The sequence below is a fragment of the Monodon monoceros genome, unplaced genomic scaffold (genome assembly GCF_005190385.1).
Source record: "Monodon monoceros isolate NGI ecotype Baffin Bay Population unplaced genomic scaffold, NGI_Narwhal_1 Super_Scaffold_12, whole genome shotgun sequence".
Classification (NCBI taxonomy): Eukaryota; Metazoa; Chordata; class Mammalia; order Artiodactyla; family Monodontidae; genus Monodon; species Monodon monoceros.
Genome location: NW_021703768.1, coordinates 168,978,555 through 168,998,418, shown reverse-complemented (window position 1 = coordinate 168,998,418; position 19,864 = coordinate 168,978,555). Strand labels below are relative to the sequence as shown.

Sequence of the window (19,864 nt, the reverse complement as noted above, 5' to 3'; positions counted from 1 at the left end):
TCGATAAATGCACTTAAGGAAAACAAATTAAAGCTCATTTTAAAGTTAACGGATTTTTATGTCCACATTCTCTGTAGGTACACAGATGTGGCCAGATGTTGGGTTCACAGGATGCCCGCTATTTAGAACACAGCCCAGGTCAGCAGGGGCCTCAGGTCTGGACAAGATCAAAGTAGAGGTGGCAGGTTACCCCAAGCTGGAGGAGAAGGTCACCCCAAGCTCTGAGGAGGTGACACATTATCAAAAGACTGATGGGAGAATAAGCTTCCCAACCTGCCCCCTTCCCCAAACACACGCAGCACAGAAAAACAAGGAGGTGTCCCTCCCCGCAGCACCACTTCATACACCACACCCCCTGCTTAACCCGCTCGGTCCACATCAGTCCCCGTCATGCCATCAAGTTTCTCTCGTCTTGGTCCCTACTGCACCCATTTTGCCAAGTTGAGTGATCCACTCTGAGCCCCCCCTCACCTCTCAGGAAGCCTCCTCCCCACGATCCTGCTTCAGACCCACGGCGCAACCAGGGGCTGAGCCTCAGCTGGGCATGATCATAGTTCCCACCTCATAGGATGGCTATGAAGATCCCGTGAGGGCGCATCCCGAGCTAACTGCTATCACATTGTGTCATCATATTCATATCCATCATCATTAGCATCGTTATTTGTCTTGTGCCCCAAGAGAAAAGCTCACCTCTCTTTTTACACCTTGTCTCTAATGGGGAACAAGTCATCCAAGTAGCTTACAGCTTTGAGCTGTAAGTATTTGCCCCATAGTGCCCCAAAATTCCACCAGTGGCCCCCCGCAGCCAGGTCAGGTGGCATCCTTGAACTCCTCAGTCCGACCTTGTACCAGCCTCTTGCTCAGAGTCATTACTATTCCTTGTGTCTAAAGACTTTGATGGGGTGGCAGGCGGGGAAGCAGCTCCTCAGCTACCATCCTCTTGTACCGAGACGGATGACACATTGGCTTTTTTTCTAATAACAGCTTTATTGAGATGTAATTCACACACCATACAGTTCACCCACGGAAGTGTGCAATTCAGTAGTCTTTACTGTGTTCACAGCATTGTGCAACCATCACCAGAGTCAGTTTTAGAACATTTTTATCACTCAGTACCCATTAGCGGTCACTCCCCATTCTCCCTCCCTCAGTCCCTGGCAACCACTAATCTAGTCTCTGTCTATGGATTTGCCTGTTCTGGATGTTTCGTATAAATGGAATCGCACGCGATGTGGCCTTTTGCATCTGGCCTCTTTCACTCAGCGTAAAGTTTTTGAGATCAGTCATGAGCTTCATCCCTTTTTTGACTGCATAGTATTCCACTGTGTGGATGGACCATATCTTTTATGTGTTCATCCGCTGATGGATGTTTGGGTTGTCTCCACCTTTTGGACACTTTGCCTATTGTCTGTTTCTCAAGTGTGCCGAGTTTGTTCCTATCCCAGGGCCTTTGGCCCTGCTGTCTCCTCTTCTGCCAGCCTCTCCTGCATGTGGACTTCTGTGGCATCAGTCTCCCCGTGGAGTATGAGCTCCAGCATGACATGGACAGGGCCTGTTTTGTCTTCTGCTTCATCCCCAGCATCTAACATGGTGCCCACACTTGGGGCTCAGTCAGTTTTTGTGGAATGAATGAATAGAATGGAGGCATTGGAGAATGAGAGAACTGTGAAATTGCGTAAAGCCCAGAGTTGACAGAGTCTAAGGGCTTCCCCACCCCTGACGTCGACAGCCCCAGCATATCCCTGGGCTGAGACACCACTGTGGCCTCCTACCCCGAGAGCCACCCCACATAGGGGCCAGTGAATGTCCCAGTCACCAATTGGGGCCTCCAGTGAGAAGCCCAGACCTGACGTTGGAAGGGTAAGGGGCTGACTTCAGAGGGGCAGGGGACTTGGAGTCTCCCAGCCCCACCATCTCCCTGCTGGTCCCCTTCTGGAATGTTCCTCTGAGGGCCGTGTTCAAAGACTGTTGGCCACCAAGAGATGGGGGATGATTCGGTTGTGACAGTCTCAGGGGAGGACATTAGTTTGGGAAAGACCACATCCCCCCCAGGCAGGTCAGGCTAATCAGGGTGGTGCCCTCTGTGGTTGGACCTCAGGGGGACATGCTGGAGGTGAACTGAAACACCCCATGTTTCTGGAGACTGCACTCTATGTAAATGAGATCCCCGATGGCCAGACTTTCTAAGTGACAAGGGTCTCTTGGACAATTCTGATCCCCTGCCCAAAGAATTGCTCTTCTCCTCGAGGTTGGGACCTGGTCCATTGGGCCGTGGAAGGCATGGAGGATCAGAGAGGTGAAATGAGTTGCCCAAGGCAGCCCAGCTTGTGAGATCAGGAGGCCAAACTTGCATCTACCCCAGCCAGGCACAAAGGCATCAGCTTAAGTCACAGGGAAGAGTCCTAATATTTCTCTTAACTGAGCCCCATGCTGCATGCTTGAAGGTTGTCTTGCCTAATTGTCGTCATGTGACTAAGGAGGGCTATCTTCGTGCCCACTTCACAGATGAGGAAACTGAGGCCCAGAAGAGTTTGAGTGACTCACCCAAAGCCGCACAGCGAGTAAGTGAGAAACCAGGTTCCATGTGTCTCCTGTTTGAGCCTTACTGACCCACAGGCTCCAGACAAGGCCAGCACCACCACCCCCAACCCCCGTCAACAACCCCAGGAGCAGGGGATGGTGATGACATCCATCTTGAGCCTGCAATGGGGGGGCTATCTATACCAGCTGCACCAGGGTGATAGGTCCGCAGGGAGGCCCCCAGCTCAGCCACAAGGATCTGGGCCGTTTCTCTCTGAAAAGGGAGGAGGAAGTGGTTTTGCCTGTGTGCCGGGGACGGGTGAGGCAGCCAGCACGCATCTGGGGCTAGCTGATGTGTTAGGCAGGGGTTCCCACACTCAGGGCCCACAATGTGTGTAGGGGCCCTCAAAATGTTTTAGTGTTTTAAAATCAGGAGAAAAAAATGGATACAATAATAATGAATATATAAAATAAATCCAGCCCAGGATACGTTAGTCTTGATATCAAGGAGCTTATAAAAAATAATTTTAAATGGGTGTGTTCTTTTTTTTGTTTGTTTTCTTACAGAGGAAGTCATAATGTAGCCCTGTGGCACGCAGTGAGGCCTCAGCCTGTCCAGGCTCAATCCTGCCTCAGGGATTTTGCTTGTGCTGTTCCCTCCCCCTAGAGCACTCTTTCTGTGCAACAACCCGGCAATCAAGTTGACTCCTACCTGCCCCCCTAGCAAGCCCTTTCCTCCAGATCAGTTAGGCCCCCCTCTGCGGGGTTCTTGCAACTCCAGTTCCCCCTTCCTGACAGGCTGTCCACTTTGAAACAATGACATTAATCATTTCTCACTTCGTTTCTCACCAGGTTATAGACGCTGGGAGGGCAGGACCTATGCCTGTCTTGGGGTCACCTCTTTTGTTCCCTGAGGATCTGGCACACAGTAGGTGCTCAATAAAGGCTTGTCGAGGTCTGGATGGAGCAAGGGTGTCTATCCACCTGCATGCAGCTCAGCAGCTCCATCAGACTGCAGACGGGGCGGGGGGTAGGGGGGGACAGCGGTGTCCTAGTCCCCGCCCAGGGCTCACCTACTTAAGGAAACAGGAACCACTTGGGGCAACGCCCCACCCCGCTGACGTGCAGTCCCTGAACAGAAACCCAGGCTCCTGCAGGTGCCGGGGCACAGCCAGAGTGAGGGCCTCGGGCCCCCCCACAGGGTTCTCCCAGGTACGTGCCTATTTCTGTACCCACCCCATGCTGAGACCGGGGCCCCAAGACCCTGAGCCTCATCTCCACCCTTGAGAAGAGAGCACATGGGGGCCAGGCTGGGCCAGAAGGAGGGACAGGGCTGGTGGGGTCCAGAGAGGCAGGAGGAATTTTCTGGGGGCGCCGGTAGGTGACCATTGGAAAATAGAGCTGGAATTAGGGAAAGAACATTCCTGGCAGGGGCACAGCATGGGCAAAGACATGGAGAGGAGAGACAGCTTGATCAGTATGGGGTAGAGTAAGCATGTGGGGATGAAGGGGTGAGGGAGGCCTCAATGCCAGGGTCAGAAGCTTAAAACAGTATGACTTCATTCATCAGCCAACAGCCCTGCACCCTCCTCTGTGCCCACCCAGTGCCAGGTGATGCTGGGGACCAAGAAAAATCCAAAAGAACCTAGCCCTGGACCCAGTCCTCAAGAGCTCCTAATATGGGGGAGACAGAGCCAGACAGAGACACTCCAGCTCCATGAGGCAAGGCTAGACCAGAATGGTGGGGAAGGTGAGGGACAGAGAGGGATGCCCAGGGCTTTGTCTTAGAGAAGAGGCAAGAAAGCTGCCTGGAGGGGGGATATTTTTGCTGACTCTTGAAGGATAAGTAAGAGTTCTTCCTGGTAGAAAAAAAGAACAAGCTTGTAAACATTACCTCATGCTAGGTCACTACTGGATTCATGAATGTTCATTATATACATACAGTGCTTACTGCTGTGCCAACTGTACCCTCTCAGGTAATTACCATCATTAACCCCAAATTGCAGATGAAAATTCAGGCACAGAGAGGTTAAGTGACTTGCTCAAGGTCACACAGCAGCTAAGTGAGGGAGCTGGGGTTTGAACCCAGGTTGCCTGGCTCTGACTGGGCTCAACTGATTTGTCACGCTGCTTCATTTAACATTTTTTAATGGATCTATTTAATTTCACTTGCTGCAGAATTCCTTTGGGTCCTTCCCCAGAGGGTGTGCTTGGTGTCTGTCTTCTGGCAGGAGAAAGTCAATATTGACTGGGTTGATAAACACATCCCCTCCCTGTGGAAACAGCTTGGTAACAAAGACCTTCTGAGATATTGAACAGTTAGACCAGTGGGTGGGAGGAGAAGGGGCGAGCTGCAGTTTGGGGACAGAATTCAGGGTAAAAGTGAGGGGTCATGTGTAGACAACCCAGCAGGGCACGACCCTTTTGCTGGGTTTTCGCTGACTTAATACTGTTTTGCAAATCGCTGCTGTTTCCTTTCTGTTTTCCAGCTCTGTTTTCTCTGTCTCGGCTCACGAAGTCCTGTGGTGCCTGAGCTTAGAACTACTGAGAATGAGTGTGAATTAACCATGCACCTGACGAGCTACAGGTGCGCCATCTGTAGCCACCACTTATGGTGACGATGGTGGCAGAAGCAACTGTTTGGGGCCACGTCTCTGTAGTGTTTAATGAAACCATGGCAACGTTTTATGGCACCCACTGCGTACCTGCTGTTTCATTCATTCACTTATCATTTTGCCATCTCCACGTCCCTCCCAGGACAGTGATAGTTACTTAGTATTTAAATAAACTCAGTTCTTAAATACATATATTTTTAAAAGGGACTTTCTAATACTTGTAGTAACGACATAATAAGAATAAAAGGAAAAGGAAAAATCCTTGGGGGGGGGCGGGCGCGGTTTGGGACAAGTCGATGAATGAATGTGCATAAAGTGCCAGCACATAGTAGGTGCTCAAGAAACTCAAGCCGACTTCAATCCTGTTGTTCTGTCCAGCCTGGAGGACTTCTTAAAGGAGGAAACACCATGAGCTGCGTGAATGGAGCAAAGTTGCGAGGTGGACCAGGCTTGACTCTCTTTCCTCCCTCCCATTCCCAGGTCACCCCTCACCCCTGGAAGCCATGACAGAGGCCAGAAAGCTGCCCCCACCACTGCCTCCAAGACTGGACTGGTTCGTGCAGACTCAGGTGGACCAGCTGACCTGTGGAGGGGTCCCTGAGTGGTTCCATGGTGCCATCTCAAGAGAGTAAGGACACACCCACACCTTCCACCCTGCCCTTCACCCTCTTCCCTTGTCTTCCCCGACTCTAGGCAGGTTTTTACTGCAGAATTCTGGGCTTAGCTCAGCTAAGTGTGTTAAGAGGGTGGGTGAAAAGAGCTCTGGAGTCCCAGACTTGAATCCTGCCTCCTCCATGGACTCACTATGTGACCTTGAGCAAGTTACGGGTCCTCAGCTTTCTCTATACAAGTGGCCACCAGACCAGTACTGCCAGGGACCTGACAGGCCCCTGCCCCCCACCTCACCCAGGTGGGGATGCAACCTCACCAGTCAATGATGGCAGAATGCAGCCTCAGAATCTTTCTTAACACAGTGCCCCAAACAGCTGCTCTCAGTCCATCAGGGATATAACCAACATGCACTTCCTACATCAGACTGAGCTCTGAGGACATGAACAAATCCACCTAGTCACCCCTAGGGTCTGGCTCTAAATAAATGGCGAATAGAACATTTATTGCCACATTCTGCATGCAGGAAGTTGAGGAAACTGTGAAAGCCACAGAGAGGAGGAACTGGGCATGGTTTCTGAGTTCTGGGGTGCACCAAAAGAAATACAATGTGAGCCACACATTACAATTTTAAATCTTTTTAGTAGTTTTGTTAAAAGAGTGAAAAGAAACAGGTGGAATTAATTTTTATCATATTTTTTATTTAACCCAATATATCCAAGATATTCTCATTTCAACATGTAATCGGCAGTAGGTCCTCAAAATCCAGCACGTATTATATGCTAAAATCACGTCTCAATTCCCACCAGTCATATTTCAAGGGCTCAGCAGCCACACGTGGCCAGCGGCCTCTGTATTCGACAGCTTGGGTCCAAAATCCCCATTCTGTCTCCTAGAAGGCCACATTGCTCTTTGTGAACCCGGGATAAGAGTAACAATAATACACTAAGTCCCCTACATACGAATGAGTTCCATTCTGATAGCGTGTTCGGAAGTCCCATTTGTTCGTAAGTCCAACAAAGTTAGCCTAGGTACCCAGCTAACACAATTGGCAATGTACTGAGTTGGCCAAAAGTACGTTCGGGTTTTTCCATAAGATCTTACGGAAAACCTGAACCAACTTTTTGGCCAGCCCAACAGTACTGTACTGTAAGCGGTTTATAATACATTCGCATCTTTGAAAGTTCGCATCTTGAAGGTTCATATGTAGCGGAGTTACTGTAGTGAGCATCTTTGTGGGTTCTTACCAGCTGGCAGTAAGCCAGCTGCACACTCGCGCTGGATGCCCGTCATCTGTCCTCAAGTGGGCCCTGAGAGTAAGAGTTTACTTTCGCCTTAAGGAAGCTGAAGGTCACAAAGGGACCGACCCTCACCAGGGGTCACACAGCTAATGAAAAGCAGTGCTGGATTTTAAAATCAAATGCATCTAAGAGCAGCTCCTGCGTTATTACCTGTGACACCTTGATCTACCCAAAGGTGCCTCTGGGGGGTGCCTTCCAGGCATTGGGAAGGCAAGCAGGGGCTCTGAGAGATGGTCAAGGTCATCAGAGGCTTCCTGCCAAGTCTGGGAGAACACCCCTGTCCCTGAATATCTCAAGATCTGAAATAACCAAGAAAAGAAGGGGTTTTAGGCTGTTTGTTTGAAAACAGAAAAGTACAGGCCTCTCTGACTCAGGGGCACCAGTACTGGGATGACTGGTATACCGGACATCTGGCCAGTATGCTTAGCCATCTCTCTCCTGTATTTGCCCTTCCAGGGATGCCGAGAACTTGCTGGAGTCACAGCCACTGGGATCCTTCCTCATCAGGGTCAGTCACAGCCACGTGGGCTACACGCTCTCTTACAAGTAAGGCCTGGGCTAGGGGCCAGGGCAGGGACAGGAGGGCTCTGGGGCTTCCTTGGAGGAGCAAGTGGTGCTTCATACAACAACTTCTCAGTGAGCAACCAGTGCGAGGGTCTGGCCAGATATAACTGAGGAGTAGGCAGTTGCAGGTCTGGCTGTAACCAGCAGACTTGGGCCTTGGTGGTAACTGAGACTGTGTGTCTGAGAACAGGAACTGCTGAGGACTCAAGAGTGGCAACTGCATTTCCCCTTACTACCCCTCTCCCCTACCATTTAAATGTCAACTCCCTGACTTCACTCAGGGGGACATGTTAGGGGAAACCAGGGCAGCCCAGCTCCTTAATTTCTCGATGCCTGATCCAGCATCTCAGTTAGGGGATTCAGCAGCACAAACTACTTTTCAAGAGGATTCCAGGCCAAAGGAATTTTTTAAATGGACCTATTACAGAGTTACCCATAGAGGGAAAAGCTTAGGCTTTTAGTCACGCAGTCCAAGGCTTGGCTGTGCCACTTAAGACGCTGTGTGATCTTGGACAAGTTACTCACCCTTTCTGTTCCTCCCTCAAAGTCCTCATCTCGAACATAAGAATGCTAAAATTAATTCAGAGTCATAATGGGAGGATTAAATGAGACGTAGTAAGCACATAGTGGTCCATTAATAAATGCATCCGTTCATTAATAATGGAGCATTTATTCAGTACCTGTACCAGTTTTCATTGTTGTCATTTCTATTGGTCATTTACCCCTTGCCAGGCACGGAGCTAAGCTTTTACCTGCAGTAGCTTGTTCCATCTTCACAAGAAGTCCTGAGGTCAGCCTTAGTAGCCCCCTGTGATAAAGGGGGAAACTGAGGCACAGTGCAGTCACCTGCCAAGTGTCACATGGCTAGTGAGTGGAGGAGCCTACAAGGGAATCTAGGCAGATGGGCTGTAGCCATGACGCTGCCAGGTCAAGGGCTCGGGGGTGGGGACAGAATGATGGGGAATGAGATGGCAGTGTCTCCGCAGAGCTCAGAACTGCTGCCGCCACTTCATGGTGAAGCTTTTGGATGATGGGAGCTTCATCATCCCTGGGGAAGAGAGAGCCCATGCCTCTCTAGTTGCCTTGGTCACCTTCCATCAGCAGCAGCCGTTGCGGCCACACGGGGATCTCCTGACGCAGCCCAGCCAGCAGGTGAGGGTTGGGACCCTCAAGGGCCATAGCGCTCTCCCACGGGCCAAGCCCCCCAGACTCTTTTGCTCCCTCAGCCCCCTCAGCCTCTTGTGATTCTGTCATTCTTGCGGTCCCCATTTCTCTTGTGGCCCCGCCCCTCCTGGTCTTTGTTCCCTGGCCCGCAGGCTGATTTTTTTAACAGGAATTCATGTGCCAGGTATAACCTTGGCTGATCTACAGGAATAGCATATTTCCTTATAAGACTCAGTGGGTGGGGCCCAGCCCTCACAAGCTGCTGTGGGAGGGGCATATCTCCTTATAAGGATTGATGGGCGTGGCCTAGGCCCTCAGAAGGGGCTGTGAGTGTGGCATATTCCTCATAAGGCCCAGAGGGCAGGGCCTAGCCCTCAGTAGCTGCTGTGGGAGGGGCATTCTTCCTTACAAGGTTTGTGGATGGGGCAACCTCTGAGGCCCCACTTCCAGGATCTGGGACCACAGCCCCATCCCTGTACCCTCCTTGGGACTAAGCTGCATGTCCCCTCTGCCCCGCAGAAGGATCCAGCAAATGCGGATTATAAGGATCTCTTCCTTTTCTCCAACGCATTGGCTGAGGAAGCCACCAGCTCTGCTCTTGGCCTCAGCAAATATCAGAATCCCTCCTCTTGTCCCATGGCCCCACTTGAAGAGGTATGTGACAGAAAACTGGCACCTTCAATCTGGAAGGCGGGAGGTGGGGCAGGGGGATGCAGGAGCAGAGGTGGCCAACAGCTGCCAGAGGAGATGTTCTAGAGTGAAGATTAGATCCTGTAGCTCCGAGCTCAAAACTTTTCAGGGAGACTTCCCTGGCAGTCCAGTGGTCAAGACTCTGTACTTCCAATGCCACGTGGGGTGTGGCAAAAAAAACCCCAAAAAACCCAAAAACAAACAAACAAACAAAAAACTTTTCAGTGATTTCCCAAGGCACTGAGATTAAAATCCCAACTATGATCTCAGGTCCCGCTACCCATCGCCAGCCCAACTTCAGCCCCTCTGCCAACCCTTCTGCTGTTCTGACACATCAAGCTAACCTCAGGGCCTTTGCATGTGCTGTGTGCTCTGCCCCCAGATTTCCCACGCCTGGCTTCGTTCATCACTTCTTCTTCAAGTATCTCTCTGCCCAGTCACCAGACCTAAAGTAGCCCCTCTGCCTTCTCCATCACATCACCCTGTTCATTTGCAGCAGAGCAGTCTGTAAAATTTGAAAAGTCTTGTTCATTTATGAGTTTTCATGTTTCCTGCCTGCCTCTCCCATCAGACTGTGAGCTTTGGGAGGCCTGGGAATCTGACTTGTTCACCACTGCTTCTCCTGTCCCTCAGAGGACCTGGCACATCAGTGGGTTTGCAGGTGAGGGTGGGGGAACAGTCAGGGAAGGCTTCCTGGAGTAGGTGGCATAGAGCTGGGACATTCAGGATGAAGAGGAGCCAACCACACACAGAGATGCAGGGAGGGCATTCCAAACAGAGGAAACAGCACATGCAAATGTCCTGAGGCTCAGGGTGAAAAACAGAAGAACCACAGTAGCCAATGTGCGGACAGAGTGGAGTGAGCAAAAGGGAGATTGTTGGGAGGTGAGGGGCCAGAGTCGGCAGGGGTCATTCATGCAGGGTCTTGGGGCCAGGGTGAGGTGCTGGGATCTATTCCAGGTGTGCTGGGGAGCCATGAGAGAGCTTGAGCATGGTGGGACTGATGGTGTTCCCTGTGGCTGCCGGCTGCAGAAGGGGCTGTCTGGGGGCGGGAAGGAGGCAGGGACAGTATCCATGTGGGAGAAACTAGAAAGGGAGCCCTAAAGGTGGATCTTGCTGATGGCTTGGAGGTGGCGGGTGAGGGGAAGAGGGACAGTGTCATGGTTTGAGTCCCCCAGTCATCCATTATTTGGGAAGTGATCCCAGGAGGTGCCATGAGGGGAGCAGGAAAGTGGGTCAGGAGAGAGAGGGCCACCAAAGGAGGCTGCTGTAGTGAGCAGGTTACCCCTGTGGACTCTGTGGAACACGCACGTCAGTTATCCCACCTTAGGGACAAGGAGCTGTGGTACTGATCTTCCCTTCCATCAGTCATTAGTCAAGCGCTGTCTCTGGGAGGTTTTAATTCTCTGGTACCTCTGGTCTGCAAAGTGGCCAAAGAAGTCCCCAAGGCAGAGTCCCCACTGCTGGCACTTGGGAGTGGAGCTGGAGGCGCCAAAATGCTCAAGACAAAGGGATGGGGATGCAGCATTGACAGCATCTGCCACAAATGACACCCAAGTTTGGGGCCTGAACAACCTGGTAGGTCAGGGGTTGGCAAACTACTGCCCAAGGGCCACATCTGGCCCACTGCCTCCTTCTGTATGGCCCATGAGCTAAGCATGACTTTTATGTTTTTGAATGGCTGAAAGAGGTCAAAAGAAAAATCGTATTTCATGACCCTTGAAAGTCAGATGAAACCCACATTTCCGTGTCCATAAAGTATTAGAGGAACACAGGCACGCTCGCTCACTGACGTATGATCTCTGGCTGCTTTGGCCCTACAACAGCAGAGGTGAGTAATGAAACGTAGACTGATCTGCAAAGCTGAAAGCATTTCCTCTCTGACCCCTTACAGAGAAAGTTTGCCAACCACTGAGGGAGACAGTGAAGCCCTTTACTGAGACAGGAAGGGTGGGTCGTGGGATCAGGCTTGGGGGTTCTCTTTGGGACTTTCTTGGCCCCAGGACATCTGGGTGGAACCCAGATCCCAGTTTCTGGGGCAGATTCAGAGCTGTGGTAGGCGGGGTAGCCCCAGGTCTCACCTGCTCTCGGTTTCAGGCCTTCACAAACCCAGTCCTGCTCCATCGGCGAAAAGAAGGGAAGCCATTGGCAGAGCCGGACGGGGCATCCACGGAGAAAGCTACTTCCTCCTGCCCCCCGAAAGCTCCTCTTGAGGAGGCCCGCCAGAAAATCTGGAGGAATCTCAAGATACTCCCCCGGACGGGCAAGAAGTTCCAGCAGGAGCTGAAATCCCAGCTGGTGGCTGCGAGCTCATCGCTCTGGGACGCCAAGCCATTGGTGGTGACCCATGGCTCTGGAAATGGAGCAGGGGACTCAGCCTGGAAAAATAACGTCTACACAGACCCCCAAGCTCCAAGAAACAGAGATGAGCCCTCTAGGAAAGCCTCAAGGTCAGCCAGCTGGAGCGAGACAACCTCGAGGGTCAGGGACTGGCACCAGGCAGTAGTGAGGGCCCTGTCCTCACACGTGTCCAAACCGGAGCCAAGGGGCTCGAAAGAACCACAGGACTGTCTCCCCGAAGAGTACCGCTCACCGCCACCCTTCGCCCCTGGGTACTGCTAGGTTCGCCCCGGCTCTGGGACCCTCTCTGCCGGGGGCCGTTCACGCCTGGACCTTTTGCTCTCTGCCGTGACCCACTAGCCCTCAGGGACCTGAGGAATGTAATAAAGACATTGATTGGGTCTCGTCCTGTGATTGCCAGTAAGGTGACCTGGTCATTTTAATAATAATTAGTAATAATAATAATGTTACCGCAGTGGCATCTAGGACACCTGCTCTGTGCCTAGCCTCACACCAGACCCTCCATGTTCATTATTTCTTTTATGCCTCTGAGCAGGCCCATCAGGTAGGTTCATTCTGCACATTTTGTGTGTGTGTGTGTGGTACACGGGCCTCTCACTGTTATGGCCTCTCCCGTTGCGGAGCACAGGCTCCGGACGCGCAGGCTCAGTGGCCATGACTCACAGGCCCAGCCGCTCCGCGGCATATGGGATCTTCCCGGACCGGGGCACGAACCCGCGTCCCCTGCATCGGCAGGCGGACTCTCGACCACTGCGCCACCAGGGAAGCCCCCTTTCTGCACATTTTAAAGAAGAGACAGGAATTTCCCTGGCGGTCCAGTGGTTAGGGCTCCATGCTCTCATTGTCAAGGGCCTGGGTTCGATCCCTTGTCGGGGAACTAAGATCCCACAAGCTGCGCGACACAGCCAAAACAATTAAATTATATTAAATTAAAATTAAAAAAATAAAGAAGATCCAGGTTCAGAGAGGAGAAGAGGTGTGGCCAAGGTCACATGGCTGGGGTGTCAGCACCAGGATTCGAAGCCAGGTCAGTTTGAGCCCTTTCCCCACGTAACCTAGGCACACCTCATAGAGAACATCCTTGTCTGTAACAGGGCTGTTCATGCCTTCCTCTCAGGGTTCTTGTGCAAATGGAGATGAAACTTGTGGAGGGCTTGGCACACAGTAAGCACTCCTGACATCAACGGCAGCTTTAGGAGGAGCATAAGAGGCCCTTTCCTTTAAAAAGGGAGAGGCAGCCTAGGGCTGTGGATGGGGATGGGCTCTGGAGGGAATCTTGGGTTGTGGGGCTGTGTGACCTTTGGTGAGTCACTAGACATCTCTGGGCCTGTTTCCTCATCTGGAAAATGGGGAGAAGAGCAGTCCCTCTTTCTCAGGATGAACCAAAAGAATTCAAATAAAACCTAGGGCTTTAGCGCACAGTAGGTGCTTAATAAATGGGGGTTAGGGCAAGAGTGGACACCCTAGAAATGATACACAGTGGAGGTGTCTGGGAGGGTCCCTGGGGGGCTTGTCTCTCTTGCAGGAATGACCACTCCTTGGATTGACTGGGGACATGGAATGGGCCCCCAGGCTGACTATAGGTGGACTGGGTAGGGGGGTTCCCAAATCTGCAAGATGTAGAGGTCTGGGATGTGCAGTGAAGTGGGCCTGGGTTCAAGTCCACCTCTGCAGATGACTTCAGGTGTGGCCTTGGGCAAGTCACCCCGTTGCCTCTGAACGAAGTGTGAGTTCTCCTCAGCCAACCCTGCTGGGATGTCACAGGCAGCCAATGTGATGAAAGAATGGCAGGTGTTTCCTGAACTGTAAAGCACTGTGCCAGCCTCAGTGAATAACATTCCTGCCACCACACCCTCTCCAGAGGCCTCCTCTGGCGATTCTAATGTATCTGTGAGGCGGTGAAGCTTTAGTCCCCTTGAGGAATTCAGGGATTGAGGGGGGAAAAGGCAACTTGAGCAGTCGAGGGTTGGGCCTTGGGAGGCCCTGAGCTGGGACAGCATGGGCCTGATCTCCACACCTCGCCTCTGCCCACCAAGACCCACAGTGAGGCACTTCCAGCCCTCTCGGTGGAGAGACATCCAGAAGTCACCCCTTTCCTTGTACAAATGGGGAGATTGTGGCCCAGAGAGGGTGCAGCCACACCCAGGATCACATAGTGAGGACAGAGGTTAGATCCTTGGCTGCCTCCCTCTTGTCTGCCAGGTTAAAGTTGGGAAACATGTTTTCGGAGCAGCTGTGACTCAGTGATGTGTGTTTATTCCCGGAGCCCAGGGAGACTGGATTCTACATTGAGATGAGGGGTCGCCCTGCCTTCCTCTGGCCCGGCTCCTCCGCAGTACCCTCAGATGCGGATGTGGAAGGTGCTGGGTGCAAAGAGAAAAGGAGTCTGTCAGCAGGCAGAGGGTACCCTTCCTTCGTCCTTCTCCCCAACACTCCCACCAGGAGTCCCCGAGGCATGCAAGGAACCACAGTGGGTGGGGGAGAGATAGACCCCCTCAATAAACCCCAGGCCGTGGCCTTCCTGACCCCCACAGGGGTTGAGAGCACATCTCTTTGGATCAGAGTGTACATCCTGGCTCTGCCCCAGACTCTAAGTGCGCGGCTACCCCTCCCTCTCTGGGCCTCAGTTTACTCCCCTGTAAAATGGGGATAAGCTGTCCCTCCTTCACTGTGCTGTAATAAGGGCTAAAAAGAGGCCAATGTACAGGGCGGGACATACAGTACGTGCTCAATTAGTAGCAAGGGATTCATCCTGGTGTCATTATTCGTGTCTCTGTGGCGGGAGACCAGCCTTGCTTATCCAGGGTAGAGGAAGGAGGCCCTCTGGTCATGAAAGGATACCACCAATGATAACAGCCACAACAGCAACCATAAAGCAGTTACTGAGCACCTACTGTATACCAGGCACTGCTCTAAATTCTTTCCGTGTACTAGCTCAGAGGTCACTCAACTTTTCTCTGCAAAGGGCCAAAGAGTTGATATTTCCAACTTTGCACAATGACTCAGCACCACCATGTAGCTCAAAAGCAGCCGTAGACACTATGTACACAAACAGGCATGGCTGTGTGCCAATAAAACTAGCAATAGACACGGAAATTTGAATTTCATACGGCTTTCATGTGTCGTGGAGTATGATTATTCTTTTATTTTCTCCCCCAACCATTTAAAAATGTAAAAACCATTCTTAGCTCATGGGAGGTACAAAAAAACAGGTGGTGGGCCAACCCCTGTATTAACTCATTTAACCCATGCTATCCGCCCTACAGTGGAAGCACTGATTCTCCCCAGGGCTGCCAAGTGCTATGGTACAGTCTGTTCACTACAAAATGTTCAAGCAACTGAGGGCTGAAGTCCAACCATATTCCACTCACCCAAAGAGCTGTGTCCACCCAGAGGAGGTGTTCACAAGGTCTCTAATTATCCCCATTTTAAAGACACAGGGACTGAGGCTAGGGAGGTCGGGAAAGTTCCCCAAGGTCACAAATGAATGAACAGAGGGATTTTCACAAAGGGAGTCTATGAACCCTTTCCATAAGAGCCTCTCTCATCCATGGGAACGGATTGTGCAAGGTGGAGAGGAATGTCACCTGAGGAAGTCCGGCGCCCGCAGGATCATGTTCTGGAAGTCTTCCAGGGACAGTCGCCCGTCGTGGTCCCCGTCGGCCTCATCCAGCACCTTCTCACACACCAGGCTCACCTCCTCAGCGCTAAGCTCTCCCCGCGTTAACTTGGTCACCGTCTGCTCCAGGTCCCACACACAGATGTAGTCATCGTTGTTAAAGTCTGTGCAGCAGAACAGGTGGGGCTGTGGTGGTGAGGGGACACGGGGGCAGGCAGGCTGGGCCAGTCATGGGCACATCTTTTCCCTGTCTTACAGAGGAGGAAACTGAGCCACTGGAGGGAACCCAAGACCCTAGGGTAGTATCTGGATCTTGCTTTGGAATTGGGCAGGGACCTGCTGGGAGGTCATTCATTCACTCAAGTATTTATTGAGCACCTACTATGTGTCAAGTGTGTGATAATTGTTATTCATTCCCTCTTTCAACAAGTATTTATTGAGTGCCTACTGTGTGCCAGGCACTGTGATAAATTTTCATTCATTCATTCATTCAGCAAGTATTTACTGAGTACCTACTATGTGCCAGGCACAGAGACAGATGGTGAACCAAAAAGACACTGTCACTGCCCTCGTGTCTCCTCAGAGAGAAAGTCAATAAGGAGTGAACAGATGAATGAACAAGAAATTAAGCAGCATTGCTCCATGAAAGGAGAGAAATAGGCTGTGGCATGGAGAGTAACTCGGGGGCATGGGTTACTTTTCACCAAAATTTCAAGGTAAGAAGGAGCCAGGGGAAAGGTATTCTAGACAAGGGCACAACAGAGGCAAAGGCCTAGAGACAGAAAGAGTTTGGTGTGTTGGGGAAACAGCCAGGCCATTGTGGCTGGAATGGAGTCAGTAAACGGATGGGGTGGGGAGGTACCAGGGTGAGGTGAAGGACAGGGCCACGCAGGGCCTCAGAGCCCTTGGGGAGACATTTGTGATGGCAGGGCAGCCCCTGGCCCGACCCGGTCTCATTCCCGCTTCCCCACCCCGGGTCCCTGCACACACCATAAATTTTAAAAGCGTAGTAGGCTTTGAGGTCGCGGGGAGCCATTTCACTCATCACAGAAAACATGTCCAAGAAGTTGTCCAAGGTCATGTGGCCATCCCCATCCTCGGAGAAGACCTGGGCGATCCTCTGACGGAAAGGGTTGTCCTAGAGACAGGAAGCAGGGAACCAATCTCTGACCAGGACCTTGGGGGGAGGGCTCTGCATGGTTTCATATTCAACACTCACCTTCCTGGGAACCTCCAAGTACCCCTCACCAAGACTCTCTTCCTCCCATGATCCCTGGAGAGGACTTCAGGCAACTCCAATCTCCACCCCAGTGGTCTGGGTGTCGTTAACCCCATTTCCAGCTTCAGAGGCAGTCACATGACCCGAGTGAGGCCAATCAGGGATTTCCATTCACCTGGCAACCGTGATTGCCTCTGGGATGAGCATATGACTCAAACTTGCCAATCAGAGGCTGCCCTGGGAGAGTTGCTGAAAAGTTGGGGTGGAGGAACCTTATTTCTGCTTGTTGCAGAGCTTATGGGAGGAAATCTGAGGCAGCTGGTGTTTCCCTTCACTACCTCAAGAGAACAGGCTTCCTGAGACTGAAGACTCTTCCTGGGAGAAGCTGAAAGATGGAGGGAGATTCCCAAGCATATTCTCAGAGACCCTGGTTCCAGCTGTACATGATGCTAAGCCTCTCCCTGCATTTTTTGTTCATGTGATCCAACCCATTCTGTCCCTCTTGAATGAGGTTTCTGTCCCCTGTGATAAAATAATCTCTATTCACAGTCCCTCACCCCAAGAGTCCCCTCCAGAGTCACAAACTATGTGTCAGACAACCAGCTGAGAAGAACCCACATTTAATAGCTCCTACTATGAAAAGAAAAACTAATGTTCCCTGAGTACTTGTCATGTCACAGGCCCTGTACTGAGCCCTTTACCTGCATTATCTCATCTCATCTTCCCAACAACCCAGGGTTTAAATCCTGTCTATGTCATGTCCTAGCTGTGTGATTATGAACAAGTGTCTTAACCTCTCTGAACTTCAGTTTCTTCATATATAAAATGGAAATAATCACAGTACTCACCTCGTAGGAATGCAGCAAGGGACATCCCTACTATTTTTTCCCTGCCTGCCCCATGGCCCAGGCATACCTTCAGTTCAGGCATGCTGCCAATGAGCTCGTAAGGAACCTTCACATCAGGGTAGCTGGTATAGTCGAGAGGGACAAGCTGGGGGGCAAGGTCCTGGTAGCGATAGAAGAGCCTGGTGTGGGGACAGAAACAACGAGAAGGTCTGGGAGATGGGTGTGTGTGGCCTTGTCCCTACTCTCTCACTCTTGCAGCTGCTTACTCTACACTGAAAGATGCTGAGTCCCCAAGAGCCATTAGCCGTGGGCCTAAGCCTCACACACACAAAGCCAGACACAGGTGCCTTTATCGCCGTGGGGACAATGCCAAGGTAAAGAGAGGACTCCAGAGCTAGGGAAAACTAGAGTGCAGGAAGCAAGCCAGGGAGGAGGAAATTCTTCCTGGAGGAGGGGGCATTGATGCTGGGTTTTGAAGCATGAGTAGGAGCTTACCAAGCAGTTGGGGTTGACAAAGAGAGAGTGTTTAAGGCAAGGTCATTCATTCATTCCCTCTTTCAACAAGTAGTTATTGAGTGCCTACAGTGTGCCAGGCACTGTGATAAATTTTCATTCATTCATTCATTCATTCAACAAGTATTTACTGAGTACCTACTATCTGCCAGGAGCCCCTCGGTCACATGATGGCTAGGAACTCGAGGAGGAGATATCTGGAACTTCAGTCCTGGGTTCCTTCAGAGAATAGCCTGGGCTTGGGTTTGGGCTTCTCTATGGCCTTGAGTAAGTCCCTCTTCCCCTCATCCCCCTTTCCCCTCAGTAGGTCTGTCTGACAAGCGAGAAGCTTGAGGCAGACAAAATGTTAGTCTCCAACTCCTTGGGGCTCTACCCATCTACCCAGGGGCCTGGGGTCAGCCTCCCTTGTCTAAGCCTCAGTTTCCCCATCAGTAATCCAATCGTGATGGCCAGGATGACCTCGCAAGCTGTCCTCACCCAGACAATGGGGCTCACTGGTGAAAGGTGTGTCCATCAATAATGGATGTTCTGTGCCCACACAGTTGGGGCCTTGGCCCCTATCACTCTGCAGCTAAACCCCGGCCAGCTTCAGTTTCACAGCTCCAAGTTCATGGGTCGGGGCCTCTGGATAACAGCTCCATGGGATGAGTGATGATGTAGAATACCCATCTATGCCTGTCTCGCTCACACCAGGGACCTGCAGCAGCCTGGGGCCACCTTCTCACTCTCTAACATTGATGTCAACCCCACAGCCCAGAACTGGCTCTAGACTCTGCCCCTGGCCTCCCAGCCTCTTCACACTGGCCTCAGGGGGATCTTTCTAACATGCTGATCTGTATCTGCCATGCTCACACACTCTCTATGGCTCCCCGCCACCTTTGGGAGAAAGGCCAAGCTTGTCAGCCTAGAGACATGACAACAGGACCAGATGTGACTTCTCAGCCTTCCCGTCTCTGCATCCATCCACCGACCATGCATGCAATCCCCCCATTAGTGCTTTAACCCTTATGAAGCATTGAACGTGGTCAAATTGCAAATCAAGCAACGTATAGCAAGTTTCCACCTCTTCCTCCCTCCTCCCTAGACTGACCTCATGATTTCCTTCCTCGTGAAGAAGGTGCAGTCCTGCGGAGAGAGATGTTGGCTTGACCCAGACCCTGCCTGGGGGGGGGGGGCTCCTTCCTCTCCCACAAGCCCACGTCCATCGCTGCCTGAAGCCACACACAGAGCCTCCCCAGAACGCTTGCTGACTGCACACCCAGGATGAAGAGATGCTGTCCCCATTTCTTGGGCCAGTAAACCAAGGCTGCCAAACCCACCGAGGGCCCGGCCCATCACGCCTACCTGATATGCTTCCAGCTGCTCATGAGTAAATACTGTTTGCTTGTTGCCCATGGTGAAGACCACTGCCAGGACCCTGGAACAAGCTCCCAAAGCCCCCAAACTCCTCGGGGCCACACCGGTCGGCAGGCTGCTGTGTACCAGTGTCTGGGCAAATTTCCCTGCCCTGGTTGTCACCTGCCCACCCTCCACATCACCCCCAGCCTGGGTGAGACTCAAGTTACAGCCAAGCTCTCTGGGCAACAGCCTGAGTATGTGCACAGCCACCAGAGCAAGGAGAAGGGCTTTGGGAGGTCACAGGGTAGCCCTCAGTGGGGAGAGCACACGTGCCACCATCAGGTGAGACCGAGGTTATGGGGCACCTTTGAGAGATGCGCAGGGTGGTGGAGAGGCTGCCAGCACACCCCAGGTCAAATTCCAGCTCTTTACCCACTAGTTGTGTGGCCTTAGGCAAGTCATCTGGTCTCTCTGAGCCTTGTTTGTAAAACGGAAATTATATT

The 19,864-nt window shown here is 51.9% G+C and overlaps 2 protein-coding genes across 4 annotated transcripts; one reads left to right on the top strand and one right to left on the bottom strand.

Annotated features, from left to right (window-relative positions):
- Nucleotides 1-3,656: 3,656 nt before the first annotated feature.
- HSH2D (hematopoietic SH2 domain containing) lies at nucleotides 3,657-12,231 on the top strand. 2 transcript variants are annotated; one of them, XM_029218930.1, is made up of 6 exons: nucleotides 3,657-3,732; nucleotides 5,616-5,763; nucleotides 7,502-7,591; nucleotides 8,596-8,761; nucleotides 9,293-9,427; nucleotides 11,561-12,231. In XM_029218930.1, exons 2-6 carry the CDS (start codon nucleotides 5,639-5,641, stop codon nucleotides 12,083-12,085), a joined length of 1,041 nt encoding a protein of 346 aa, XP_029074763.1. In that variant the 5' UTR covers nucleotides 3,657-3,732; nucleotides 5,616-5,638; the 3' UTR covers nucleotides 12,086-12,231. The 2 variants fall into 2 exon arrangements, with proteins under 2 accessions (XP_029074763.1, XP_029074764.1); XM_029218931.1 differs by lacking the exon at nucleotides 3,657-3,732 and having other exon boundaries at nucleotides 5,397-5,763; nucleotides 7,502-7,553.
- A 1,832-nt stretch (nucleotides 12,232-14,063) lies between these two features.
- Nucleotides 14,064-19,428, bottom strand: CIB3 (calcium and integrin binding family member 3). 2 transcript variants are annotated; one of them, XM_029218189.1, is made up of 6 exons: nucleotides 19,368-19,428; nucleotides 19,114-19,148; nucleotides 17,578-17,689; nucleotides 16,434-16,581; nucleotides 15,412-15,607; nucleotides 14,064-14,187 (listed from the first exon to the last, which is right to left on the bottom strand). In XM_029218189.1, exons 1-6 carry the CDS (start codon nucleotides 19,416-19,418, stop codon nucleotides 14,166-14,168), a joined length of 564 nt encoding a protein of 187 aa, XP_029074022.1. In that variant the 5' UTR covers nucleotides 19,419-19,428; the 3' UTR covers nucleotides 14,064-14,165. The 2 variants fall into 2 exon arrangements, with proteins under 2 accessions (XP_029074022.1, XP_029074023.1); XM_029218190.1 differs by lacking the exons at nucleotides 17,578-17,689; nucleotides 19,114-19,148 and having other exon boundaries at nucleotides 14,091-14,187.
- Nucleotides 19,429-19,864: the final 436 nt, after the last annotated feature.

Coding starts and splice junctions, on each gene's coding strand:
- HSH2D (XM_029218930.1), top strand. CDS start 5,639: ATGACAGAGGCCAGAAAGCTGCCCCCACCACTGCCTCCAAGACTGGAC. Junction 7,592..8,595: donor GGCTACACGCTCTCTTACAA/GTAAGGCCTGGG, acceptor GTGTCTCCGCAG/AGCTCAGAACTGCTGCCGCC. Junction 8,762..9,292: donor TGACGCAGCCCAGCCAGCAG/GTGAGGGTTGGG, acceptor TCTGCCCCGCAG/AAGGATCCAGCAAATGCGGA.
- CIB3 (XM_029218189.1), bottom strand. CDS start 19,418: ATGGGCAACAAGCAAACAGTATTTACTCATGAGCAGCTGGAAGCATAT. Junction 19,149..19,367: donor AGCAGCTGGAAGCATATCAG/GTAGGCGTGATG, acceptor CTCTCTCCGCAG/GACTGCACCTTCTTCACGAG. Junction 16,582..17,577: donor GCAGCATGCCTGAACTGAAG/GTATGCCTGGGC, acceptor TCCTGTCTCTAG/GACAACCCTTTCCGTCAGAG.